This window comes from Coloeus monedula (assembly GCF_965178545.1).
Source record: "Coloeus monedula genome assembly, chromosome: 2".
NCBI lineage: Eukaryota > Metazoa > Chordata > Aves > Passeriformes > Corvidae > Coloeus > Coloeus monedula.
The window spans coordinates 1711182-1733285 of NC_138782.1; the positions used below are offsets into that span (position 1 = coordinate 1711182).

At 57.0% G+C, this 22104-nt stretch overlaps 1 protein-coding gene and 1 long non-coding RNA gene across 2 annotated transcripts; one reads left to right on the forward strand and one right to left on the reverse strand.

The window, feature by feature from the left end:
• Window positions 1–4326: 4326 nt before the first annotated feature.
• On the reverse strand, window positions 4327–7253 carry LOC309586505. The gene is made up of 4 exons (XR_014227379.1): window positions 7161–7253; window positions 6274–6379; window positions 4977–5037; window positions 4327–4783 (listed from the first exon to the last, which is right to left on the reverse strand). It is a non-coding gene; the product is annotated as an uncharacterized lncRNA (long non-coding RNA).
• Window positions 7254–18185: 10932 nt separating this feature from the next.
• Window positions 18186–20334, forward strand: LOC309586119 (mas-related G-protein coupled receptor member E-like; the record flags this gene model as incomplete). The annotated part of the gene is made up of 1 exon (XM_082302687.1): window positions 18186–20334. The coding sequence occupies one exon, from the start codon at window positions 18186–18188 to the stop codon at window positions 19047–19049; it is 864 nt and encodes a 287-aa protein (XP_082158813.1). The 3' UTR covers window positions 19050–20334.
• Window positions 20335–22104: the final 1770 nt, after the last annotated feature.

Here is a 22104-nt window from a genome sequence, read left to right on the forward strand (position 1 = left end):
GCGGCACTTGCCAGCCGCGGCGATCCCGATGCCTAATGCCATCCCCCATCCCACCTCAGTTCTCCGAGCCCGGCAGCCGCACCCCGCCCGCCGAGAGACAAGCGGCTCGGCCCGGGACCCCCAGCAGACACCGACAGGACCCAGCCCCGAATCCCAGGGCCCGGGTCCCGTTCCCACCTCAGCGCCTCGGGCTCGGCGCAGCGCCGGGAGTAGCCCCCGGTGCCGGGCTCCGCACAGCGCTCCGAACGACGGTCCCGCCACAGCCCGGGAGGAGCAGGATGAGCATCCACCGCACAAAGCGGAGCGGGCGCGGATCCGCCGGCATTTACGGGCGCGGGCGGGGCGGGGCGGGCCCGGCACAGGTGTGAAGGGCGGGGTCCGCACAGGTGCGCGGGGCCCCAGAGCGGCTGCGCGGGGCGGGGCCGAGGGGATTTAAGCCTCGGGAATCGGCGGCGCCGCCATTTGTTCCCTCGGCGCTCGGTGGGAGCGGTTCTGGCCGGACCGGGCTCTATATCTCTATATCTATGCGTCTCTATGCTTCTTTTCCTTTATATTTGTGTTTGCTTCTCTTCTTCTAACCCTTCTCCGTTCTCCCCCCTCTGCCTCCCCTCCCCCACCCCCTACACCCCCCCCCCTACCCCCCCCCTCTCCCCCCTAGCCCTCCCCTCCCTCCCCCCCCGGCCCGGTCCCCCCCATCCCCCCTCCCTGTCCCCCTACACACCCCAACCCTGCCCTACCCCTCCACCCTCTCTCCCCTTCTCCACCGTTCCTTCGCCCCCATCCCGGGTCCCCCCTGCCCCCTCACCCTGCTCCCCTTCCCCTCCCAGTTCCCCCCACCTGCCCTCAATCCTCCCCCTCCGTCTCCCACCTTTCCTTCCCCCTCCACCTCCCCCTGTTCCTCTTCCCTCTTTCCCCCTCTGCACCTTGACCCCCCCCACCTGTGCTCCGTCCTCGTCCTCCCCCGCCTCCTTTCCTGTCCCCCCATCCCACCTCTCCCTGCACACCCCGAACCCCCCACCTGCGCTCCTTCTTTGACCCCCTCTGCTCCCTTATTCCCGTCCTCTGTTCCGTCTTTCCCCCGCAGCCGCGGGGCACGGGGCGCCGGAGAATAAAGCCCAGAGGGCCGGAGCCCGGCGCCCCTGCCCTCGCTGGAGCCCCACACGGGCCGGGCCCGCTCGGCGGGTCCCCCGTGCAGTACAAAAACAGCGCCGGGGCTCCGGCTTTCCACACATCACACTGGGGATCCCCTCCTCAGGAGGGGTTCCCGGGGGGGTGGTGGGTTTCAGGGAGTGGGGGTGTGTTGGGGTGGGCCCCCTCCTGAGGAGGGGGTCCCGGGGGGAGTGGGTGGGTTTTGGGGAGGGTGGTGGGTTGGGGTGGGCCCCCTCCGGAGGAGGGGGTCCCGGGAGGGGGTCAGGGTGGGCCCCCTCCGGAGGAGGGGGTCGGGGGGAGGGGGGTGGGGCGGAGGGGGGACTTTCCCCCCCCTCCAGTCCCCGCCCCCTCTCCCGGACCCCCTCCTCCGGACGGGGCTCACCCCGGCCCCCTCCCGGGACCCCCTCCTCCGGACCGGGGCCCTGGGAGGGAGGGGGGCGGGTGGGGTGGGGGGGAAGCAGAGGGGGTCACGTCACTTTGTGGCATGAACAGACATAGAGACCACAGGCCAAACCAACAGCCCCTCCCGCCCGGTCCCCCCACCCCACCCGCCCCCCTCCCTCCCCGAGGCCCCGGTCCGGAGGAGGGGGTCCGGGAGAGGGGGCGGGGACTGGAGGGGGGGGGGAAAGTCCCCCCTCCGCCCCACCCCCTCCCCCGGACCCCCTCCTCCGGAGGGGGCCCACCCTGACCCCCTCCCGGGACCCCCTCCTCCGGAGGGGGCCCACCCCAACCCACCACCCTGCCCAAAACCCACCCACTCCCCCCGGAACCCCCTCCTCAGGAGGGGGCCCACCCTACCCCAACACACCCCCCTCCCCGAAACCCACCACCCCCCCGGGAACCCCTCCTGAGGAGGGGATCCCCAGTGTGATGTGTGGAAAGCCGGAGCCCCGGCGCTGTTTTTGTACTGCACGGGGGACCCGCCGAGCCGGCCCGGCCCGTGCGAGGCTCCAGCGAGGGCAGGGGCGCCGGGCTCCGGCCCTCTGGGCTTTATTCTCCGGCGCCCCGAGCCCCGCGGCTGCGGGGGAAAGAGGGAAAGAGGAGAGTCAGGGAGGGATGAGGTGGGGTAGGGAGAGGAGTCCGGGTGGGTTGGGGAGAACGAGAACGAGGGGGGAAAGGATAATGGACAGAAGAGAGGTAGAGGGGAAAGAGAAGGGAGTCGGGTTGGGGAGCGGGGTAGGGAGAGGGGAGAAAGGAGGGGTCGGGGATGCGCAGGGGAGCAGGGAGAGAGGGTGGGGGAGGCTGGGGAGAGGGCAGGCAGGGGGCTGGGAGAGAGAGAGAGGGTGGGTGTGGGGGAGAGAGAAAGAAACTGGGGGGATAGGAAAGAGGTGATAAGCGGGGGAAGAAGGAGGAAGATAAGGGCAGAGGAAAGAGGGGGAGCCCGGCCCGGCCGCAGCCTCCCCGAGCTCTGAGGGAGCAAATGGCGGCGGGGGCGATTTCGGGGGCTTAAATCCCCTCGGCCCCGCCCTGCGCAGCCGCCCTGGGACCCCGCGCACCTGTGCGGACCCCGCCCCGCGCACCTGAGCCGGGCCCGGCCCCGCCCCTGAAGCCGCCCCCGGCCCCGCCCGGCCCCGCCCCAGAGCCCCGGCCCCGCCCGGCCCCGGGGCCCGCCCTGCCCGGCACGGGGGCGGCTCCATCGCTCGGGGCCCCGCCCCTCTCTCCCGGGCCGGGCCCGCCCCGCGCACCGGGGCCGCACCGGGGCCGCTCCCGGGACCGGGGCTCCGGGTCGTGCCGGCGGCCGCTGCGGGTCCCGGGCGGTGCCGCCTCTCCCCCAGCGGGATCGGGGCTGGGATCGGCACCGGGAGGAGCCGCTCCGGGACGGGCGCTGGGGCCGAGCCCGGCGCTGCCGCTCCTGCTCCGGCCGGCTCTCCGCGGGGAGCCGGGGCTGTGCCGGCGCCCGGGCAGCCCCGGGATCCCGAGCCGGGCCCGACGCGCCGGGCCGGGCTCCGCTCTCAGCCCTGAGCCCCTCCCGGAGCCCGCCTTGGGCCCCACGACGCGGCCCCGGGTTCTGCCGCCAGCCCCGGACGCGGCGCTGAGTCGCTGCTCCCGAGCTCTGCGTGGGGCCGGCGAGCCCGGCTTCGGGCTGTGCCTGAGGCAGGACTCGGAGCTCAGAGACACACACTCGCCCTGGCCCGAAGAGCCCGCTTTGAGCATCAAAACACGGCACTTGGCCTTTAATTCAGGGCCAGCAAAACGCAGCACTTCCGTTTCTCTTTGTGAGCCCAAACACACAGGACTCGCTCTCTTCCTCAAGCCCTGAGAACAGGATTTAGTCACTGTTTCTGAGTCCCAACTCTGGCCATACCAGCCTGCTCTCAGGACTCTGTAGATCGAGAAATGCTGCTAGCAAGGATTTTCTTGCTATTTTCTGTGAGAGACTTTTCTCTCTCACAGAAGAGGTAGCAGAATTATGTAAACAACCAAGCCACCTGCAACCTTGAAAAGTCTTCTTTATGGTAAAATATTTTGACAATGGATGTTTTAGGATTTTAGCCAATCACCCCCAAGGGGAGGCTGATCCTTTGTCCAATTAGACTATGAAGAAAGAAGTCTATAAAAGAGTTTGTAAAATAATTAATCAATCTTGCTGCACAATTCCTGCCTGCCGGATCTTCTCTCCTCCTCCTCCTCCCTACGGCTGTGGGACAGTGATATACCCTAGGGCCTCGGCCTGCGCTAATAGGACTCCACAATGCAGGATTTAGTCTCTGCTTTTAAGCTCTGCGCCTGCTTCTGAGCCCCAGAAACGCAGCACTGGGTCTCTTTTTGTGAGCCCAAAACCGCTCCTGTCCCTCGGGTTCGGAGCCCCCAGAAGTGCCCGGGGCCATGGCTGGACCCCAGCTGGGCACCAGCAGCCGCTCCCTCACCCCCCCGTGGGATGGGGAAGAGACCAGAGACAAAATTCCAGCTCAGAACAGTTTAAGAATGGAAACCAAGACAAATACAATCATTTGAGATTAATGACAACACACAGTAACAGTGAGAGCAACAAGAGCAGTGGTAACACTAATGAACAGGAGAGGGAGAAAAACCCCTCCACACCTGCCCTGTTATGATCCGGTTTAAACGCAGAAAAGCAAAGCAAGCTCAGTCTCTGTGCCTAAACCAGACAGAACTTAGAAGGTTCAAAATATCCCCAGAAACGAGATTAAAACCAAACGAGGCTAGATGTTGTTGCCAAAAAAATGGATGTATTTTATTTAATAGTAGAGAGACAAAGAGAAGGGAAGAGAGAGAAATAGAAAACAGAAGGGTAGGGTGCGTGGGGAACAGGGAGAGGGGTTGGATGGAAGCCCATCACCCATCTGAGGGTGCCAACGACGTCTCGTTGCTCCCCTCCATCCGCCCTGCCGGTGGGGAGGGTCCCCCGTGGGCGCCGTGGCCACGCCGCCACACGCTGCCCCAGCCGAAGGGTGCAGAATTCCGTGGGTTAATGCACACTTTGGGCCAGCTGGGAACGCCCACGTGCCTCTCTTGCAGGGGCCGGCTTGACGCTGTCCCTTGCAACACTGAGGGTCTGCTGCATCATCTCTGGTGCTCTGGTGCAGGCTCTGGGGGCCCCTGTGCTGGGCCATGTCACCCCTTCTGCTGTGGATGAGCTTCCTCCCCCCGGTGAGGACCCCGCAGCCGGGCTCTGCACAGTGCAGGATGGGCAGTCACTGCGGCTGTGACCACCGGCTTTTCCAAGGTACCCAAAGCCTCTCCTCCCTCCACCCCTTGGTGCCAGCCCGGGCAGCTGATAGCCCTGGGGCTGTGCTCCTCATCTTGGAGGTGTTAAGCCTGAGCTCCGTGAATATCCCCAGCCCTGAGCTGTTACTTTATCTTACCTTCATCAGCGAGCAGTGTCAGGCCTCGGGGCCCCATTCAGGGTGTGGGAGTCTTCTGCAGCTTTTGTAATACAGTTTTAAAAGTCTTTTAAGAAAATGTTTGAGTCATAAAACATAATATTTCAGTCTTTGAAACCCCTCCCTTTAACGTTATAAATCCAAAATCTAATCCAGAGCACCAGAATCTCCCACTGTGGGGGATTTCCATATTCCTGTTGCTTTCTCTGTGTTCTGTCCTGGGGATTTGTGGACTGAGGGAGGCACTGGCTGCTCCTCTGGCCAAGGGGAAGGCTCCTGTGCTATTCCCATGAAGAGAACACCTGGAATTACTGCCCTGGGAGCCCAGTCCGGTCCTTCCAGTGACTGGGGGGCACCCAGAGGGTCTTTACATGAAATGAAAATGAGACCCCGGCCCAGTGCATTGACAGCAGGATTGGACACTCCTGGCCAAGGTGACCAGTCCGTGGGAGTCGGACCGGTGACGATCCAGGGGGGATTTTAAGTTGGATACTTGCAGATTTCATCGTGCAGAAGCTCCAATTCTTTTTGGCACCTCTTGTTTAAATGTCTCCCCACTGGAAGAGGTCAATTAGTCTTTTTAATGACCTGACTGCCAGAGGCAGGGAAAACCAATCAGCGTTCCCTGAACGCCTCCATCACTTCCATGTCCACCTGCAACGAGTGGCCGATGGGCAGGAGCCTGCCCAGAACAGGCTCAGAGATGGGGCTTTCAATGCAAACCATTCCATCATTCCATGATCTCTGCCTGTATTAATGTTGCACTGTTCCCTCTCAAATTTAAATTCCCAAATTTAGATGATTTATTCAAGGAATCATTTTTAAATTATTCAGGAATAAAAAGGGAAGCATCAAACATACAAGAATCATTCCTACACCCACCAAACCATTCTTAACTGGAAGCCCATTCCCTCATCTCCGCCCTTGTTTTGCTTTCCTGGAAAACCTTGTGATCCCAGAGTCTCTCAGAGCGATGTACTGGCATTACTGGAAGGTTTGCTCTGTCAGAGAGCCTGGGGGGTTTACAGCACTTGTTCCTCTGCATCTTTATCCTTTCATCAGGTTTCCCCTGGAACAGTGCTGTGAGAGAAGCTTGGAATTACTAGAAATGGATCAGGTTCACATCTTTTCCCCACCATTTTTCAACTGTTTTGAAATTCCTGGAATTACCCTCAAATGTGCCCTAGAACACTGCTGTGAAAGGATCAATGAGAAGAACAGCCGGAAAGCAGAAAACCACCTCCAGCAGCAGCCAGAATGATCCCATTTCTCTTCTTACCTGGTCCTGCCAGAGCTCCCAACAGCCATTCCCATTCCGAAACAAGAGCTATGGAAGACATTCCTGCTGTCCGTGAGGGTGAGGTGGCAGTTCTGGGTGTTCTTTGCTGTGGAACCAGACAACAAACAGAGTGTAAATGATCCTGGTGGTCCCTTCCAAGCCAAACCAGCCTCGATTCCATGCGTGGATCAGCACCTGTCCCAACTCCATTCCAGAAACCTCCTCCCACTAACCCAGAACTTTCCTTTTTCTGCTCAACATCAGGGCTTTGCTGCCGAGTGCCCCGGGCAGGGGACGCCTCAGCCTTCCCTGGGACCGCAGCATTTCCTGGGCTGCCTCAGCATCCCCTGCGCTGCTGTTCCACGCCCATCCCGTGGTCCAGCGCCGTTCCGGGCTGCAGTGCCGGGCTCTCCCCACGAGGCGGCAGCACCGGGAGCGAGCAGCCCCGGCCGGTCCCGCTGTCTCGGGGCAGCTGCGCCTTTAACCCGCCCTGAGCCGGCGGGGCCGTGAACACAGCGGGCACAAACCCCACCGCTCCCCTTTATTTCACCCTCAGAGGCACAGGATCGCAGCATTTCCTGGGCTGCAAGGGACCCACAGGGAGCATCGAGTCCAAATCCTGGCCCTGCACCCCAAGAATCCCACCCTGTGCCCGAGAGCCTTGTTCAGACCCAAACTCTGCCCCCAAGATCCTGAAAACACAGAGGGGCTGGGAGAAGGATGACCATGGAGGATTTCTTATATAGAGCTCCTTGTACGATCGTTATATAATATAATTAGATAGTCCAGGAACCCATCCCTGTGCCTGGACACTCATCCCTGGGCCGGAATACCGATCCCCCGCGGCCCCCACCGTCCGCTCGGGGCTGTCCCCGTTCCCCGCTCACCTCCGAGCCCGGAGCAGCCGCCCCGGTGCCCCCGGCCCGGCAGCGCTGCTCCCCGGGCTCCCCGCCATTGCCGCTCCCGGCGAGGAAGGGCGGAAGTCACCGGTACCGCACCGATGTGGCTATTCGACCTTCTCAAGATGGCGGCCGGAAGGACCCCGCTCCGTCTATTCGACTGCCTGAATGCTCCCGCCTGCCCCAGGCGCCGCTGGCCCCACAGTCGCTGTCCGCATAGCGGGAAACGCCTCAGAAAATTGCGTGCAAGCGCTGGGCTGGCGTCGGCGTCGCGTTCAGGCAGTCGAATAGACGCACCTGTGGGGGACTTCCTTGCCGCCATATTGAGGAGGTCAAAAAACAGCGTAAACCACGGCCATCTTTAGTGTGGCTGTGACGTAATTTCCGCCCACCGCCGCCATCTTGGGTGCTGGCAGAAGCCACTTCCGGTCGAGCCGCCATCTTTAGTGTGGCACACTTAGGGCCCCCGCCGCCCCTCACAAGGGCTTCTGTCTATTCGGCTGCCTGAATCCGGCCCGGACTCCGACGCCGGCCCCGCGCTTTTCCCGCGATTTTCCGCGGTGCTTCCCGGTGCGAGGACACGGCTGGTGGGGCCAGCCGCGCCGGAGGCGGGCGACTGCTCCGCGACTGGCGGCAGGCATCTGCTCGGACGCCTCTCAAGGGGGCCTATTGCGTCCGCCATCTTGAGTGTGGCGGAAGTGGCACCAGCCCTCGTCAAGGTCCTGGCAGGTGATAATAAAGCGTCACTTAACGCCGTCCCGAGAGCGCGGAACTGCGCCTTCCTTTCCGAGCCGCCTCCTTGAGAGCGACACGCGGGCGGCTCGATTCCGACCGTGCCCGCCCGGTGCCTCCCGCCCGGGTCGCGCTGCGACCGCGCCTCTGCTGCCCGGCAAAACCGGCCCCGCCGGGCCGCCCCCCGCGCTGTCATTCCCCGCGGTCACCGCCCCGCACGGCGCCCGTTCCTTTCCATAGCTGTGGCCCCGCTCGTGCACGGCCGTGTCCCTTGGCGCTGCGAACCGCCCTTCGCCCCTCCCCTCCGCTGACAGACCCGGCCCCGCTCGCTCCCGCTCCTTGCCACGCTCGGCAGCCACCGAGGCCGCCGCCCTCTCGGCTCAGCCGGCACCGGGCGGCAGCAGCGCCGCCCAGCTCAGCCCGGGGGCAGGCACAGAGCACAGGGAAAAGCCGGCTCCGGGCGCTCTGCAGCTCCTGCAGCCCGAGCGTCTCGGCTCCTGCGGCCAGGCGCTTGCTGCTTTCCTTCCTACAGAAAAACGCCGGCTCCTTATTCTCAAAACCTGCTGATCTCTATTCCCAGCTTCTTGTACTCCTATATGCAACAGAGTAGAGAGAGGGCTGGCTTATTTCAAAATGAATTTACATGTAAATTAGCAGCATTTGTCTATAGCTGTAAAAATGAAGAACTTTTAGTATTTTACGCTGTCATACACACATCCCTCCCGGTGGATTTTCTGGCAGTTTTGGGCCCCTCTGCGGGAGGACACCCAGCACTGGCCCCCCCTCATTCCCCACTCACCTGCTCCTCCACTGCATCGTGGCTCTCCCTGCGACATTGGGGGGCCCCAAGTGACATTCAGAGCCCCCGAGTCTCCACCCCCTCCCCCAGCCTTTTTTCCTCACCCCCAAAGAATGCACAAAACGAGACAAACTGCCCTGGACGGCAGCACGGCACTTTCATAAAGCCATTTCCATGCAAACAGCCCCCAGAAAGGGGCTCGGCAGGCACAGCCAAGGGGGGCAGCCCCCCGCAGGCTCGGAGCTCCTCCCCAGCTCCGGTGTCCCGGGCTGGCACGGGGGCAGCGGCCCCACGACGCTGCCGCGGCTCCCGCTCCGGCTCCGCTCCTGCGCTCGGGGCAGGGGCAGGAGCTGTCCCATCCCTTCCCTACCGCGCCGCTGCTGCCCCCGCCAGGCTGCGGCTCCGGGATCCCAACCTGCGCTCACGGACACATCGAGCGCTGCGGGGGGAGCACGGGGGAGAGACCAGGAGAGGCAGAAAGAGGGAGCGGGAGCAGAGGGGACACAGGAGGAAAAGGAAGAGCAGGCTGCAGGATGAAACTGAAAAAAAACACCACCTGCGATGGGCAGCACGACAGAGAGGGATTAAAAAAGAACAGGGGCAGGGGACGGGACAGAAGGATCCCGTGAGAAACAACGGCACAGGGAGCACGACGGATCCCCCGAGAAGAAAAAGGAACAGCAGTGAGGCATGGAGAAGGACAGAGAGAAAGACGGAGCGGTAAACACACAGCAAAGACAGAGGGATAATACAGAGACAGAGAGGGAAACAAGGACGGAGGGAGGAAATGAGCGCGGCACGGGGGCGTGCGGGGAAGACGGGCAAGGCGCAGCAGAGGGATGGGGAAAGAGAGGGATGGGCAGCAGGACAGGGGCTCCCAAGAGAAGGGCACCGTGAGGGAGAGGGACCGAGCAGCCAATGCAGACAGTGATGCATTTTCCTGGTCTTAAAATCAAGAGTCAGACACGGTTAGAAGGGGAAAAGGGATTTTACCTTGGTATTTATTTTAAGGATCCTTAGGTGTACACGTCCAGGTCATATGCATCGAGATGCACCCCGCTGAGTGTGCCCCCAAAGATCGGGTATAACATTCTAGGTGTTACTAATTAGCAGATCTATCAAAGATTCCCCAATGAGAGGCTCAAGTGAGCCCCCCTCCACAAGGAACCTTCCCCTGGACGGTTCTATCTTGGTTTACAGAATGTGTTCTGGAGAGGACCTTGGGGTCTGGGGCACACTGATCCCTAGCTACGAAGCTTCTAAATGTTTTGTCTCTTAGCTTGACAAACAAGTCCAAGAATGTAGGCTGAAAGCACTAAGAATACAGAAGTTGTAGAAAGGTATAACAGGGGTATAAAAGAAAAGGCAAAAATCTTCATGGCATCAACAGGGACAGGCAAAAGGACAGCGAGAGGGACAAAGAAATACAGTCACGCTGCAACACAAAGGAAAAAGGAGAGCAAGAAAGAAGGAAAGAGAAAGATGTGGGCGGCGAGGGAGACAGAGAGAGACAGAACAGGGAGAGGGATTGAGCAGAATTTATTCAATAAAGGTCAGTATGGATTTCTTAAAAGAACACCAGGACATCCCTATCACGGAACTCTGCTGCCTGCTTCAACTTCACAGCTGTTGGGGAACATTTCTCCCCCCTCTCCTCTCTGCGGTGTTTATTAAATCAAGATTGAGTATTTGTTTCTTAAAAGAAAAACAAGAGAGAGTGAAGCAGTGAAAGGGAATGGCATGGGGAGCACACAGGACAGGAAAGCAACACAAAAGACACACTGGACAGAGAGAAGAAAAGAGGTGGAAAGTTGGATGGAAGGCTGAAAGAAAATCAGGAGCAAACGCCAGGACTTTAATTAGAGAGGGTGGCTGACGAAGCTGCCAGTAAAGCAGCGGCTCACACAGAAGCTGCTGCTGTCACGGCTCGGCCCGGCACTCACTAATTAACATCTGTCTCCGGGCAGGGCCATGAACCCCCTGCTGCAACAGGAGGGGAAAGCCGAGGGGATGATGAGCACCGGGTTCGGTGCCGCTCAGCCCCAATCCCAGCCCGTGGCGCCAGGGAACGCACCCCGATCTCCGAACCTTCTCCCAGGGAAATTCCACCTTCACCCCTTCTCTTCCCCTCCCGGTGTCTCCGTGGGCCCGGAACAAACACGATGAGAGGTTTCTCTGTTGCAGATTCTTTGGAAATCCTACACTGACTTTGAGCAAGAGGAGTAGAAGACAACCAGGAAACTTTACTGCCAACCAACATCAAAGCCCTCGCACCGGAGAAGAACGAACGGCTCATTTATACGCGGCCAAATTCCTTCAATTTTCAGTATCGTCTGTTTCCCAGCACTGTGAGGACTGCTGGGCACAGCACCACGAGTGAAATGGCCAAATATTCTCCCCACTCAGCCACAATCTAGGAAGAACCAAAGGGAAAAGAAGGAAGACCAATTAATTCTGACATAAGGAGTCTTGACTATCCCGACACACTGCCAGGTGAAAAAACATCCCTGCCCCTCTAACAAACCCCTCTGATACTGTCTCCATTCAGGATCAATTATTTAAACGTTGTATTAAGGAGCGTAAGAACACAACGCTTGGAATTCTCAAAAAAGGCTCAGCTCGGCTACTCCAAGCACTTTCCCACCCGGGGAGCTGAGCTGTCCCAGATTTAAACGCCACGTTTGATCCAAATCCGACAGAAATCTGATCTTGTTTGGCTACTGAGCTTTCCCAAAAGCTCTGCAGTCAAGCCTGGAAATCCTCGCTGAAGCTTTGCCATGTCACATTGGGATTTACCCTTGGGAAAACCCCACTCTGAGCACTTGGGTTTCAAGAGGTTGCACCCGATGTTACAGACACAGAATTCCTGTGGCGTTTGGCATTTCCTGCACCTCCAAACACGTGAAAAGAATGAAGTGCAGAGTCCCAAGGCTCCATTATTGCCATTCTCCTCACATCCCTTTCCTCAGCTCCATGTGGATTTGTGCCTCCTCTGAAGGGCTGGAAAGGAATTTAGGAACCCCCCCTCAGCTTCTTCGGTTTTCAGCTTTTTCTCTGAGGCGGCCCAAAAGGCAAACAGGAAAAAAAACCCCCAGAAGTGCACAAAATCCCAGCCCCTCCCAAGATGCAGCTCCTCACACCAAACCTTGGGAGAATCCCTGGTGCTTCCAACACCGCTGCAATCCCACCTGGAGCTGAGCTTACAGGGTGCTCTGCCTAATCTACATGCAAGCCTGGATAGCCCAAAGCCTGCAAGAGGAGGCAAAGTGAAGGGGAGAGGGGGGGAAAAACAGAATTTTGGGTTTTTCCCGTGTTTGCAACAGGATTGAAGGGCAGGATGGAGAGGTTTTGTGGAAAAGAAGTACCAAAGGCTGCTTCATTGCCAGCAATTAGCGCTGCTCAGGTTGAATCCAAGAGGACAAATGCACCAGGATCAAACAGGAGCGGCCGACAGGATGGGTTATGACACAGATCTGTGAAGCTGGAGCCTTCTTTCTTCTCCCGGGCTCTCCCAGAAATTCTCCATGGCTGGACGTGCTCCCACTCTCCCCACTGGGGAGGGTGGACTTGGATAGCCCGGGTGACTGGTGAGCCTAAAACAAGAAAGTGATGCAGAGATCCAAGTGTTTTTCCTGAGGAAATGACATATTCTCTGGACCTGGGATAACCCATATCCCATGGCCTTCTCCAGGAAGGGTCCCAGCTGGATATGGTCTCCCACAAAGGATTCCATAGGGGCTCACCTTTTGCCTGGAGCTTGGCTGAAGTCCTCAGCAATGCCAGGGAATGTGGCCATTGGAGGCTTTGGGCAGATTTGGCTCATTTGCTTTTTTAGGCTTTGCTTCCTTCTCTCAGCCTTCCCACTGGATTGTGGCCTCCGAGGAATACGTAAAATCCCATTCCATTCCTATTCTTTCGGACAATTTTTTGTACCGTCCCTGTACAAAACGAGGCCCCCTGTTCGGATGCTTTTCCCCACCGTTCCCCGGCACTTTTATCTGCCGGTGCATTCCCTGCGTTGCTTGGGCTCTTCCCAGCTCTCTGAGCTCCTTCACAAGGCAGCAGATCGATTTGGCCCAGGAACTAAACCCTCCCGAGGAATTGGCTGATGCCATCTCCGCATTTGACACCTGATCCTTGTGCTCAAAGGATCCCTCTTTCTTCCCTTCAGCCAATTCCAAGGCTCGCTGCCCCCAGCTGCGATCAGGCCCCAGCCTGATCCCTGCAGTCTTCCCTGCCGGGATCCTGCTCAGGAATCCCTGGGCTACAAATGTAAGAATTCATTCTTCCCACCCCTGCCCACTTCTAATTCCAAAGGATTTGGTGTCTGCCTTACCCGGCTGGAGCCTGCTTCCAACTCTGTTCTTGCTGCTTCTGCTGCTTTCCAGTTCCCAGGAATTCCACCAACGAAGTGACAGCGTTTTCCAGCTCCTCCAGGATTCCCTCTGTTGCGTTTGGGTGCTGGAAGGATATCAAAACCTGGGCCTCACTATCAGGAATTACATCCCCAGATTTGTTCCTTTCCAAATGTCACCTCTTCCCAACAAAGCCCTGGGCATCCAAGGAATAGAGAAATTGATGTGCTGACCACTGCTTACTCCTCTGGAATTTCAGAGCTTGGAAAAATGGGCAGCTGGAGCTTTTTCTGGTGCTACCCATGAAGTGTATTTTACCTAAGAGCCCCTGCCCATGCCTTTGCCTGTATCCACCAAAAATCCACCTGTTCATTCCCCAGCTGGTCCTCCCTCTTTTCCTGTATCCAACAGAATTTTAACAGGTGAATCTTCCCCTCTGCAAGAGCACCTTTCATTCCAAACCTAAGAACAAACGAATCATTCCCTTTGACCTTCCTTATTAGGATTCCACTGAGAGCAGTGGATGGAAAATGGTCCTGTCCTGGCCCCTGCTGCATTCCTGGAGCAGGGATTCTTTCCCTCTTTCCCCCACACCCTGCGGTGCCCGCCCTGCCCTGCCCCCTTTTCGGGCTTTGTTCCACAGCTTTTGTTTCCACCTCTTAGATCCTTTCCCTCACTCCAGGAGCTCCCAGCAGTTCCACACCCTCTTTTCTCCCATCCTCACCATTTCTCCAAGAATGGAGCTGTGCATTTCAATTCCCTTCTCTTTTCTCCGACAATTCCCACCAATCCAGAAGACCTAAAGCTGACACAAGGAACACTCAGTGCCCACAAATGCAAATCCAGACCTGGCCACGCCTAAACCAGCAACTCCGAACACACAATCCCAGACCATCTGCATTAATTCAAAGCTAACATTTAGGACACAGTTCAGGCTGCAGCACAAAATCAGTGCAGACAAAGGCTCCGCAGGAAACGTGAGGTTTCCTGTTCTTCCTGCAGTGGCATTTATGGCTGAGCAGATCAGAACAAGGCCTGAGCACACAGGACTGGAGAATAAACACCCAGCAACAACCCCTGTGCTTGGCAGGGGCCTGGGGCATCCCAGTCCAGGCTATTGGCTTCTTTTCCTTTTCTTCACCGCAATTAACCTGTGACAGGAACTTCTGAATCCATCCAGATAAGGAGACGTTTCCTGAAACAGATCCTCCACATAAACAGGAACAGAGAAGCTCACTGCCACATCCAAAATCCTTCAGCAAAGCACTTGCAAAAGCAAAGGTGCTGAGGGATTCCCAGGAGCAGCAGGGAACCCAAGTGAAGGAGGGAAACCGGCCCACGGCAAACAGCTGCCACTGCTTCACACTCCAGTCGCTCTGCAAGCGCAGCTTCCCTGGAATTTCACCCTCAGCATCTCTTCCAAGCTCCACAGGGGAACAAACAGGGACTCCAACATCTCCTTCCTTTGTACTTTGAGCAGCACAGACCCCCCGGGAGGAACTGGAATCCAAAGGCAGATCTAAACATGGGACTCCCACTTGCCACTCTCTCTACCTTTTCTCCAGCTTGGCCCTGGGCTGGGAAACAAAAGACAACAAATGTTTGAAAAACATCCTTGAGGTGTCTTGAGGATGCCCAGGCCTGGCAGAAAGCCCTTCCCACCAGCCTGCCCAACATAATCAGGTGCAGCTGCATATCCCAAACTGCTCCTGAATTTTGTGCCACATTGATTCAATTACTTGGTTTACTTCTATGGAGTCATTAACTCTAGAAAAAAGGTTCATCGAAATCTGAGCGCTCCAACTAATTCAGGGGACATTTTCCTCAGACAAACAACTAACCCAATGAACTCCTGTGCTGAGAGTTCACCCCCCATCTCACGGGCACCGGCCATGTCACAGCCAAAACCTTCCCCGGACCCAGCACAGCGCCCTGGCCCTCCACACACGGGCACCTCTGGGAGCCATGGGCCAGCAATAGCCCAGCGCCTCTCAGGGGCCTGGGCCAAAGAGCTGCAGCAGCCGGAGCGCCCCGGGGAGAGAGAGGAACCCGCGAGTTCTGCCCCCACGCAGCACAGGAGGAGCTGCCCTGGCCCAGCTCTGCCTCCTGTGCCAGCAGCAGCGCGGGCGCAGCTCTCACCCACCAGGGCTGCAAGGGGCAAGCGCCTGCGCCCAGCTGGGCACCGATGTGGCGCGGCCCCAGCGCGCTCCGCGAGTGCCCCCCAGGAACAAAGGGCAGCACCAAACGAGACTCACCCACAGCGCTCCCAAAAACTCTCCAGCACCATTTGCTGCTTCTCTCTCTGCAAGGGCCCAACAAGCTCTGGCTCAGGTCCTGTCCCAGGCTCGCCGGTGACCTTGAGAGGAAAAGGTTATGTTCAAATTCAAGCAGGAGTTAAAAACGACAGAGAAGCACAAAACAAGACAAATGATCTTCCACCGCCCTCAGTAGCCTCAATTCAGGAAAGTCAACAGAAACTCAAGAGTGCCACAGGGCAAAAATCCAGGTGTACCTTTAGATACATTCAAACATCCTGGAGTCCTGGATTTTCCTAGTGCCTCGGTACCCAACGTCAGGGGGGAAAATATCCCAGTTCAGGCTTCCCCAGCCCATCTCCAGGTGTCACCCCCAGCCCTTCCAGTGGCTCCCAGTTCCCAGGCACCCAGCCAGCAGCTCCTCGGTCCTGGGAGGCGTGTGGCACTTCCAGAAGTACACCATGCCTTGGAGCAAGCTGAGCAAACAATTCCAGACCTAAAACCTTCAATCCCTGCACGTCAAGGCAGACTCACAAATGCCCAAGAATTCGCACCTGCCATGGAAAAGTTAAAAGATCAACGTCTGCCTGAACTGCATTTGCAGAGTCCAATTGCACCCATTTTGCTCTGCCTCACGCTCGCAAATTGCCCGGAACGTGCTGTGTACAACAGTCTGTAAACCATGGAAAACTCCTGACACTGGTATCCTGACACCTCTTGCAGACACCCAGCTCAGGGAAAGCTTTGCAGCAAAGCACATCCCAAAGGAGCTGTTTTCCCCGAGGAAGCCCAGCAGCGGCAGCGCTGCCCCAGAGCACAAAGCAGCAGCTCTGCTGGGGAAGAGCATCCTTCAGTTCCTCTGCTGCTCACTTGACCACAGAGCTGTTCCTAGGCCACATTCACCTGCCTGGAGCACCCATGGTCCCGAGTGCCCGGAGCTGGGCTGGCACCGGCACAGGCGGCACGGGCAGGATGGCCCAGGGGCTCAGCACGGCCCCGGCTGCTCCGGGAGTGCCACGGCAAAGATGTGCCTGGTCCCGGCTGGAGCGGGGCAGGAGCGGGGCTGTCGGGGGGAAGGCAGCCCCGGGGGGCTCTGGGCGTGTGCGAGGGGTCAGGAGGGGTCAGGAAGGCTCTGGATGCTGCCGATCCCAAATGTCCGCACTGGAGAGCAGCAGAGCCCGACGGGCAGCGCTTCAAGGTGGGGAGAGGCTGCCGGGCGGGAAACCTGCGGGATGGGATGGGATGGGATGGGATGGGATGGGATGGGGATGGGATGGGGATGGGATGGGGATGGGATGGGGATGGGATGGGGATGGGATGGGATGGGATGGGATGGGGAGCAGATCGTCTGTTCTTCCTTGGGCCCGGGGGAGATTTTGGCAATGATCCTGGAGCTGTTCTCGGAATGGGAATTACTTCTGAAAAGCAGCCAACTGCCTCACCAGCACTGCTGGCACAGCCAGCACTGCCAGCATTCCAGTGCCACCAGCACCACCAGCATCCCTCTGCTGCTGGAGGGACCATGACCCCTCAGGGAAGAGAAACGAGGAATGGTAGGAGCCTGTCATGAGAGGGAAGGCAGTTGGAGAATGGGACATTCTGCAGGGAAGGAGTGTTTCTAATCAGTAGGAAAGGAAGAGCCATTTGCAAAATTGTTCATGTGAGGCTTCTGACAAAACCCACTTCCTCTGTAGGAAAGAAAAACAAAACAAATAACTCCGAGGAAGTGGAGCTCTGATGTACCCAAAGTCACAACTTCCGACTCTCCCGTGACCCCACCCAGCCTGTGGGAGCAACACGAGGACAGGGCACAGAGAGGAGCTGGTGGGACAGCAGTGGGCACCTCCTGGTGATCTGGGCACTTTCTCCTTCGTGTTCCTGACCTGGAAGGAGCCGCTTTAGGATGTGGATCCCAAAGGAGTAAGGGGTGCCAGGAAGCGCCGCTGATCGGGACAGAGCCCCTGTGCCTGCTGCTGCCCCACACTGAACAGGTCAGTGGAATGTTCTCCTTCCTCCCTGCCCCACCTTCCTCTCCTCCTGCAGCTGCTCTGTGCCTGCCACCCTCTCCCGGTGACCGCAGTGCCCTCCCCAGCTCCTCCCTGCCCTGCCCTGCTCTTCCATTCTGCATCTTGATACCAAAATGGACCAGAATAAACTTTCTAACAGAATGGGAAGCAGGAGAAAGCAGGAATTCTTTACCTGTGCAGGACACACAGGAAGATCTCTCCTTGTTCTGTGTGTGGGGAGACTTTACAGCAGGGTTTTATCCACTAGAAACACAGAGGCATTCAAACCTGTTTCCTATCTAATACACAAAAATCACTTTCCTAGAAGGAATTTCCATGTGTTCACCTCCTCCTGGAAGTCTTTTGATGGTCCTGCAGATTCATTAAGAGGGGTCTCTGCTGGTCATATTCACTGAATGCTTCAGTATTAAAGGTGACCTTGCCTTGAGCTATTTTTCTGGGCGTGCACTGTTGCTTCTTGTGACAGAACTGCCCCAGAACCACTGCAGGCCTCCTGATCTGTTCCAGCACCGGCTCCAGCCTCATTTCTAGCCCTGTGTGCACACATTTAAATCATTTAATCTTTTTGACTAGTTGGACTTTTCAGCAACATCAGGGAGCTGAAAATGTTTGTTCTCTATGTTATTTATCAATCCCCTGCTGAACAGCCCAACCCTCCCTCTCCCACCCCACCATTCCCACCACCCTGCTCCCCTGCTCATCTCACTTCTCTCCACCAAACCCTTCCCGCTGCAGGGAGCTGCTGAGGAGCCGCTTGGTCCATCCCTGGATTCTCCAAGCACTGACTGCCCATCCACTCTGACCACAGCTGGGGCCACATCCCAGCGCCTGCCCAGCGTCCATCCATGGAGGTGAGCTCCGTGTCCCCACCTTCTGCCTCACCCACCAAAGGAGATGATCCATGTGAGATAGATGTCACCAACGTGGCCATACACAGTGTGACACTGCTCATCTGCCTCTGTGGGCTGGCTGGGAATGGGGCTCTCTTCTGCCTCCTCAGATGGAAAGGGCGTACTGCCGGCATCTTTGGCCTGGCTGTCGCTGACGTACTCTTCCTCCTCCTTGTGTTCTCCTCCGCCCTGCTCTTCCTGCTCGAAGATGTGTCCTGCTCTCCTGTCATGCCCCTGATGTACGTGAGATTCCTTTACCTGGTGTCAGCGTTCTCCTGCTACTGGGCGCTCTTCTGGATGACAGCCATCGGCGCCAAAAAGGACATGGAAAAGCTCTGCAAGCTCTGCTGCCGCTGTGACCTTCCCAATCCCATGATGTGGGTGCTGTGGGGGGCTCAATGCTTGGCCTTCTTCGCTCTCTTCACTGCCATTCCCACGGTGGCTTCCCTGTGCCCATCACACGAGCAGGAGCGCTGCTGGGTGGCTCTCACCTCCATGTTCGCCGTCATCCTGCTCCTCATTGCTGCACCCGTGCTCATCACCCGCACAATTGACATCGTTAAAGCCAAGTGTGGCTCCCAGCAGCAGCAACCCGAGAGGTTCCACATCGTTATCTTCCTCCTTGTGCTCTTGGCTGTCCTCCTCAGCCTCTTGAGTTTCCTGCAGCAGCTCGGTTATGTGTCCTCGCAGGCTTTTTTCCGGCTCGCCTGCATCCACAGCGCCATCAAACCCTTCCTCTACTTCTTGGCAGGGAGGTGCTGGAGCCCCTGCTCCGTGGAGTCCCTCCGGCTCTCGCTCCAGAGGGTCTTTGACGAATAGAAAGACAAAACTGCCCGCAGCAAGGATACCAACACGGACACGGGGGGTCTGAGCCTGTTGATCCCTTCCCCTGTGCTGCTGAAGGATCCCAGGACAGTGACTGAGGGATCCTTGAACCATCGGATTTATAAATATCCAGAGTATCAACCTCCCCCGGCCTGTATTCCTGCAGGAGAAGGGAGCAGGGGCAGTGCCACGGGCAATGTGGGAGGGATGCTCTGCAGGGAGCACACTGGAGCATGGATTTCCTCCTCCCTCCCAGCTCCACGTGGTTCCAAGCAGTGCAGCCGGGCTCAGTCCTGTTCCCTGGCTCTATTCCCCATGGAATGACCCTCACTGCCTCTGGGCCCCAGGGAATAAACTCCGTGTCCCTTGGCTCAGCAGATGAGTTTCATGGCGTTTTGAGGGAGCTCTTTCCCCGGAGAGGGTGGGACAGGTTAAGCCCTGGGGACACAGCCAGCACGGGGCAGTGGTGATTCCCCAAATCTCTGCAGGGCTGGTGCCTCTGGATGGCAGGAGAGGGCTCGGGATGGCACGGAGCATCCTTCCCCTTCTGGCCAGCATTCCACCCTGCATTCCCGGTGATGGGAAGAGACACCAGGTAGGGCTGCAGAGCTGGGCAGGGACAGCAACATTCCCTTCCTCTTGGAGTGGGAATTGTCACATCCCTTAATTCCAGAATGAAATCATTCTGAGTAAAGTGCAGGGTGAGAGGTGAACTCCACTGAACTCTTGTGCCTGTGACCAAAACCCGCTTGAAATATGGAAATTGACGTCACCAGGAGCTTGGACCATTGGATTGCACAGAAATTAGGGAGTTGTGCTGCTGTCCTGCACATTGGGGCCGTCCTCTGGTTCCCCAGCATCCATGTCCAAGGAAGCCCTTCAGCACCTCCATCCTGAACCTGGCCACCCTTGAAGAAGGGGCAGTCAGTAACTACCTCATGTAAGCACAAGTTAACAACTGGGAGACAGCAAATGTTAGTTCAGACAGAAGATGTTAATTACAAAACCTGAGAAGCCAAATTCACTCTAATCTTGTCAAGATAGAGGGGACAAGGATTATCTCCGAGACTGCTGAATCATTCCTCAAAGGACTACGCATGCCCAGGGAGAAAGGTGAAAAGTTCACTGGGAGGATGACTACTGGCCTTCATCAGAAAGACCCCCGAGGAAGAGGGGAGGCCTTCCTCAGCGCGACCACCAGGACACACAGCGCATGCGTGGCCCACATGCTAATGATATTAATGACTCCCGAGAAATAATCTGTGTAACCACACCTGTCCCAAGGAATGTGATGAATATTCATAATTTAACCCATAATACTGTGTCGTAGGGAGCACCGGTGTGCGTGTTTGGAGGAGCGATCCCCACACAGCCGGCGCGCCGAATAAAGCAAATACCCACTTCTCTGGCTCTGTCTCTGAAGGGTCTCCTGGCCCGGTTGCAGTGTGATTCATCTGGCACCCCAGATGGGACCCTCTCTGCCCGGCTGCCGGATCCAGGGGGAAGCAGAGCTCCCCGTCACCACCCTGAATTTTCAGGGGGAGCTCAGCTGTCCTTTGGCTCACGGTGGGGGCAGACAAGGACCATCTGCACCAAATTAAGGGATTTGCTATTCCTTTGAAACACAAAATACCTGCAGGTGCAGGGTTCGAGTCCCTGAGGGTGGGTTGAAAGTCCCAAGGAAGACTGGGTCTCCCAAAATTAGTCCTGGGCAAGAGGAAAAGTACTTTTAAAGGGGTTGGACCCCCAGGGGTTGGACCCCACTGTGAAAGGTACCTTTAAGGGGTTGGACCCCGCTGTCCTGTGCTATTGTACGGCTCTTTGTGTTTTGCCTGTTGCTGTTCTGCTGCTGTGTGAGTGAGAGTGGATGAGATGTGCTGTCAAAGTACAGAGCGAGTGGGGGGCTCGATCTGCGGTTCCGTACCCCGGCCACGGGCTCGGCCAGAGAAAAGCGAAGCGTTTGGCAAAGAGTGAACGAGGATAAATCATATAAACTGTTGGTTTGGAATTCAACCTTACTGTCCAAAGGGGGCAGATTTTAGAGGAGAAAGATTTTAGTTACTGAATTGAGAACACCCAGGCTCCAACACTTTTCTAATATAGCCCCAGCTAATTTCCCTTTTAAAATCCTGTGCCTAGTGTGGAAACAGTTGTGAAGCTTGGGTTTGTTTTGGTTTTTTTGTACATGTATTAGAAAGTGGTATTGCCTATTAGAAAGAGTGAACAGTGTCCAAGCTGCCAGAGGAGAGAGCTTGGTATCAAATTAGAAAGAGCAGGAATAAAGAACTTGGCAGAAAATGAAGGTGCAGATAATGTTAGAGTAAGGAGAGAGTGGCAGATAATAGTGAGAAATTTGAGAGGAACTGGTTAAAAAAGTACAGCAAGTGTATGTAAGAAGAGATAAGGAAAAGGCAAAAGCAATGGCAAAGGTGATGGCAGAGGTGGTAAGAATTGTGGTTAATAGATTTGGGCGTTATTTCCCTTTTCTGCTTGGTGTTTTGTGCAGAGCTGTAAGGCTCCTGTTTGGAGGGGACCCGTGCCCCTGTGCCTTTGGTGTTTTGTTGTGAAAAGCCAAAATTGGCAGGTTTCAGTTCTGAGGCGAATCCGGAGCTCCTATCTTGTGGGGAACCCTCCCCCAGCAGTCTGTGGTTTATTGTGGAGAACTAGAATTGGCAGATTCTAATCCTGCAGCCTTGTGGGGATGGTGTTGTCCCTGTGCAGGCCCAGGTATTTGTCACGCAGCCTCGTCTGCGGGGGCTGTAAAGAAACCTATGGGGAGAATGTTTTGCTGTCCTTCCTTGGTTAATTTGTTAGTCACCTCTCTACTCCTGGGGTGGACTTGGTAAAAAAAAAAAAAAAAAAAAAAATTGAGATAAAGAACAATTGGTTACTAAAAGATAATTGATTACTAAAAATGTGATTGGTTATTAAAAAAATAAAAAAGAGAGGCAAGGGGGTTTTAGGCAGTAGCATTGCTTGCTGCCGAACTTGATCTTGTCCAAAAGGAAAATCACTAGAACAAAAGGAGCAAACTGATAAGGTAAACTGC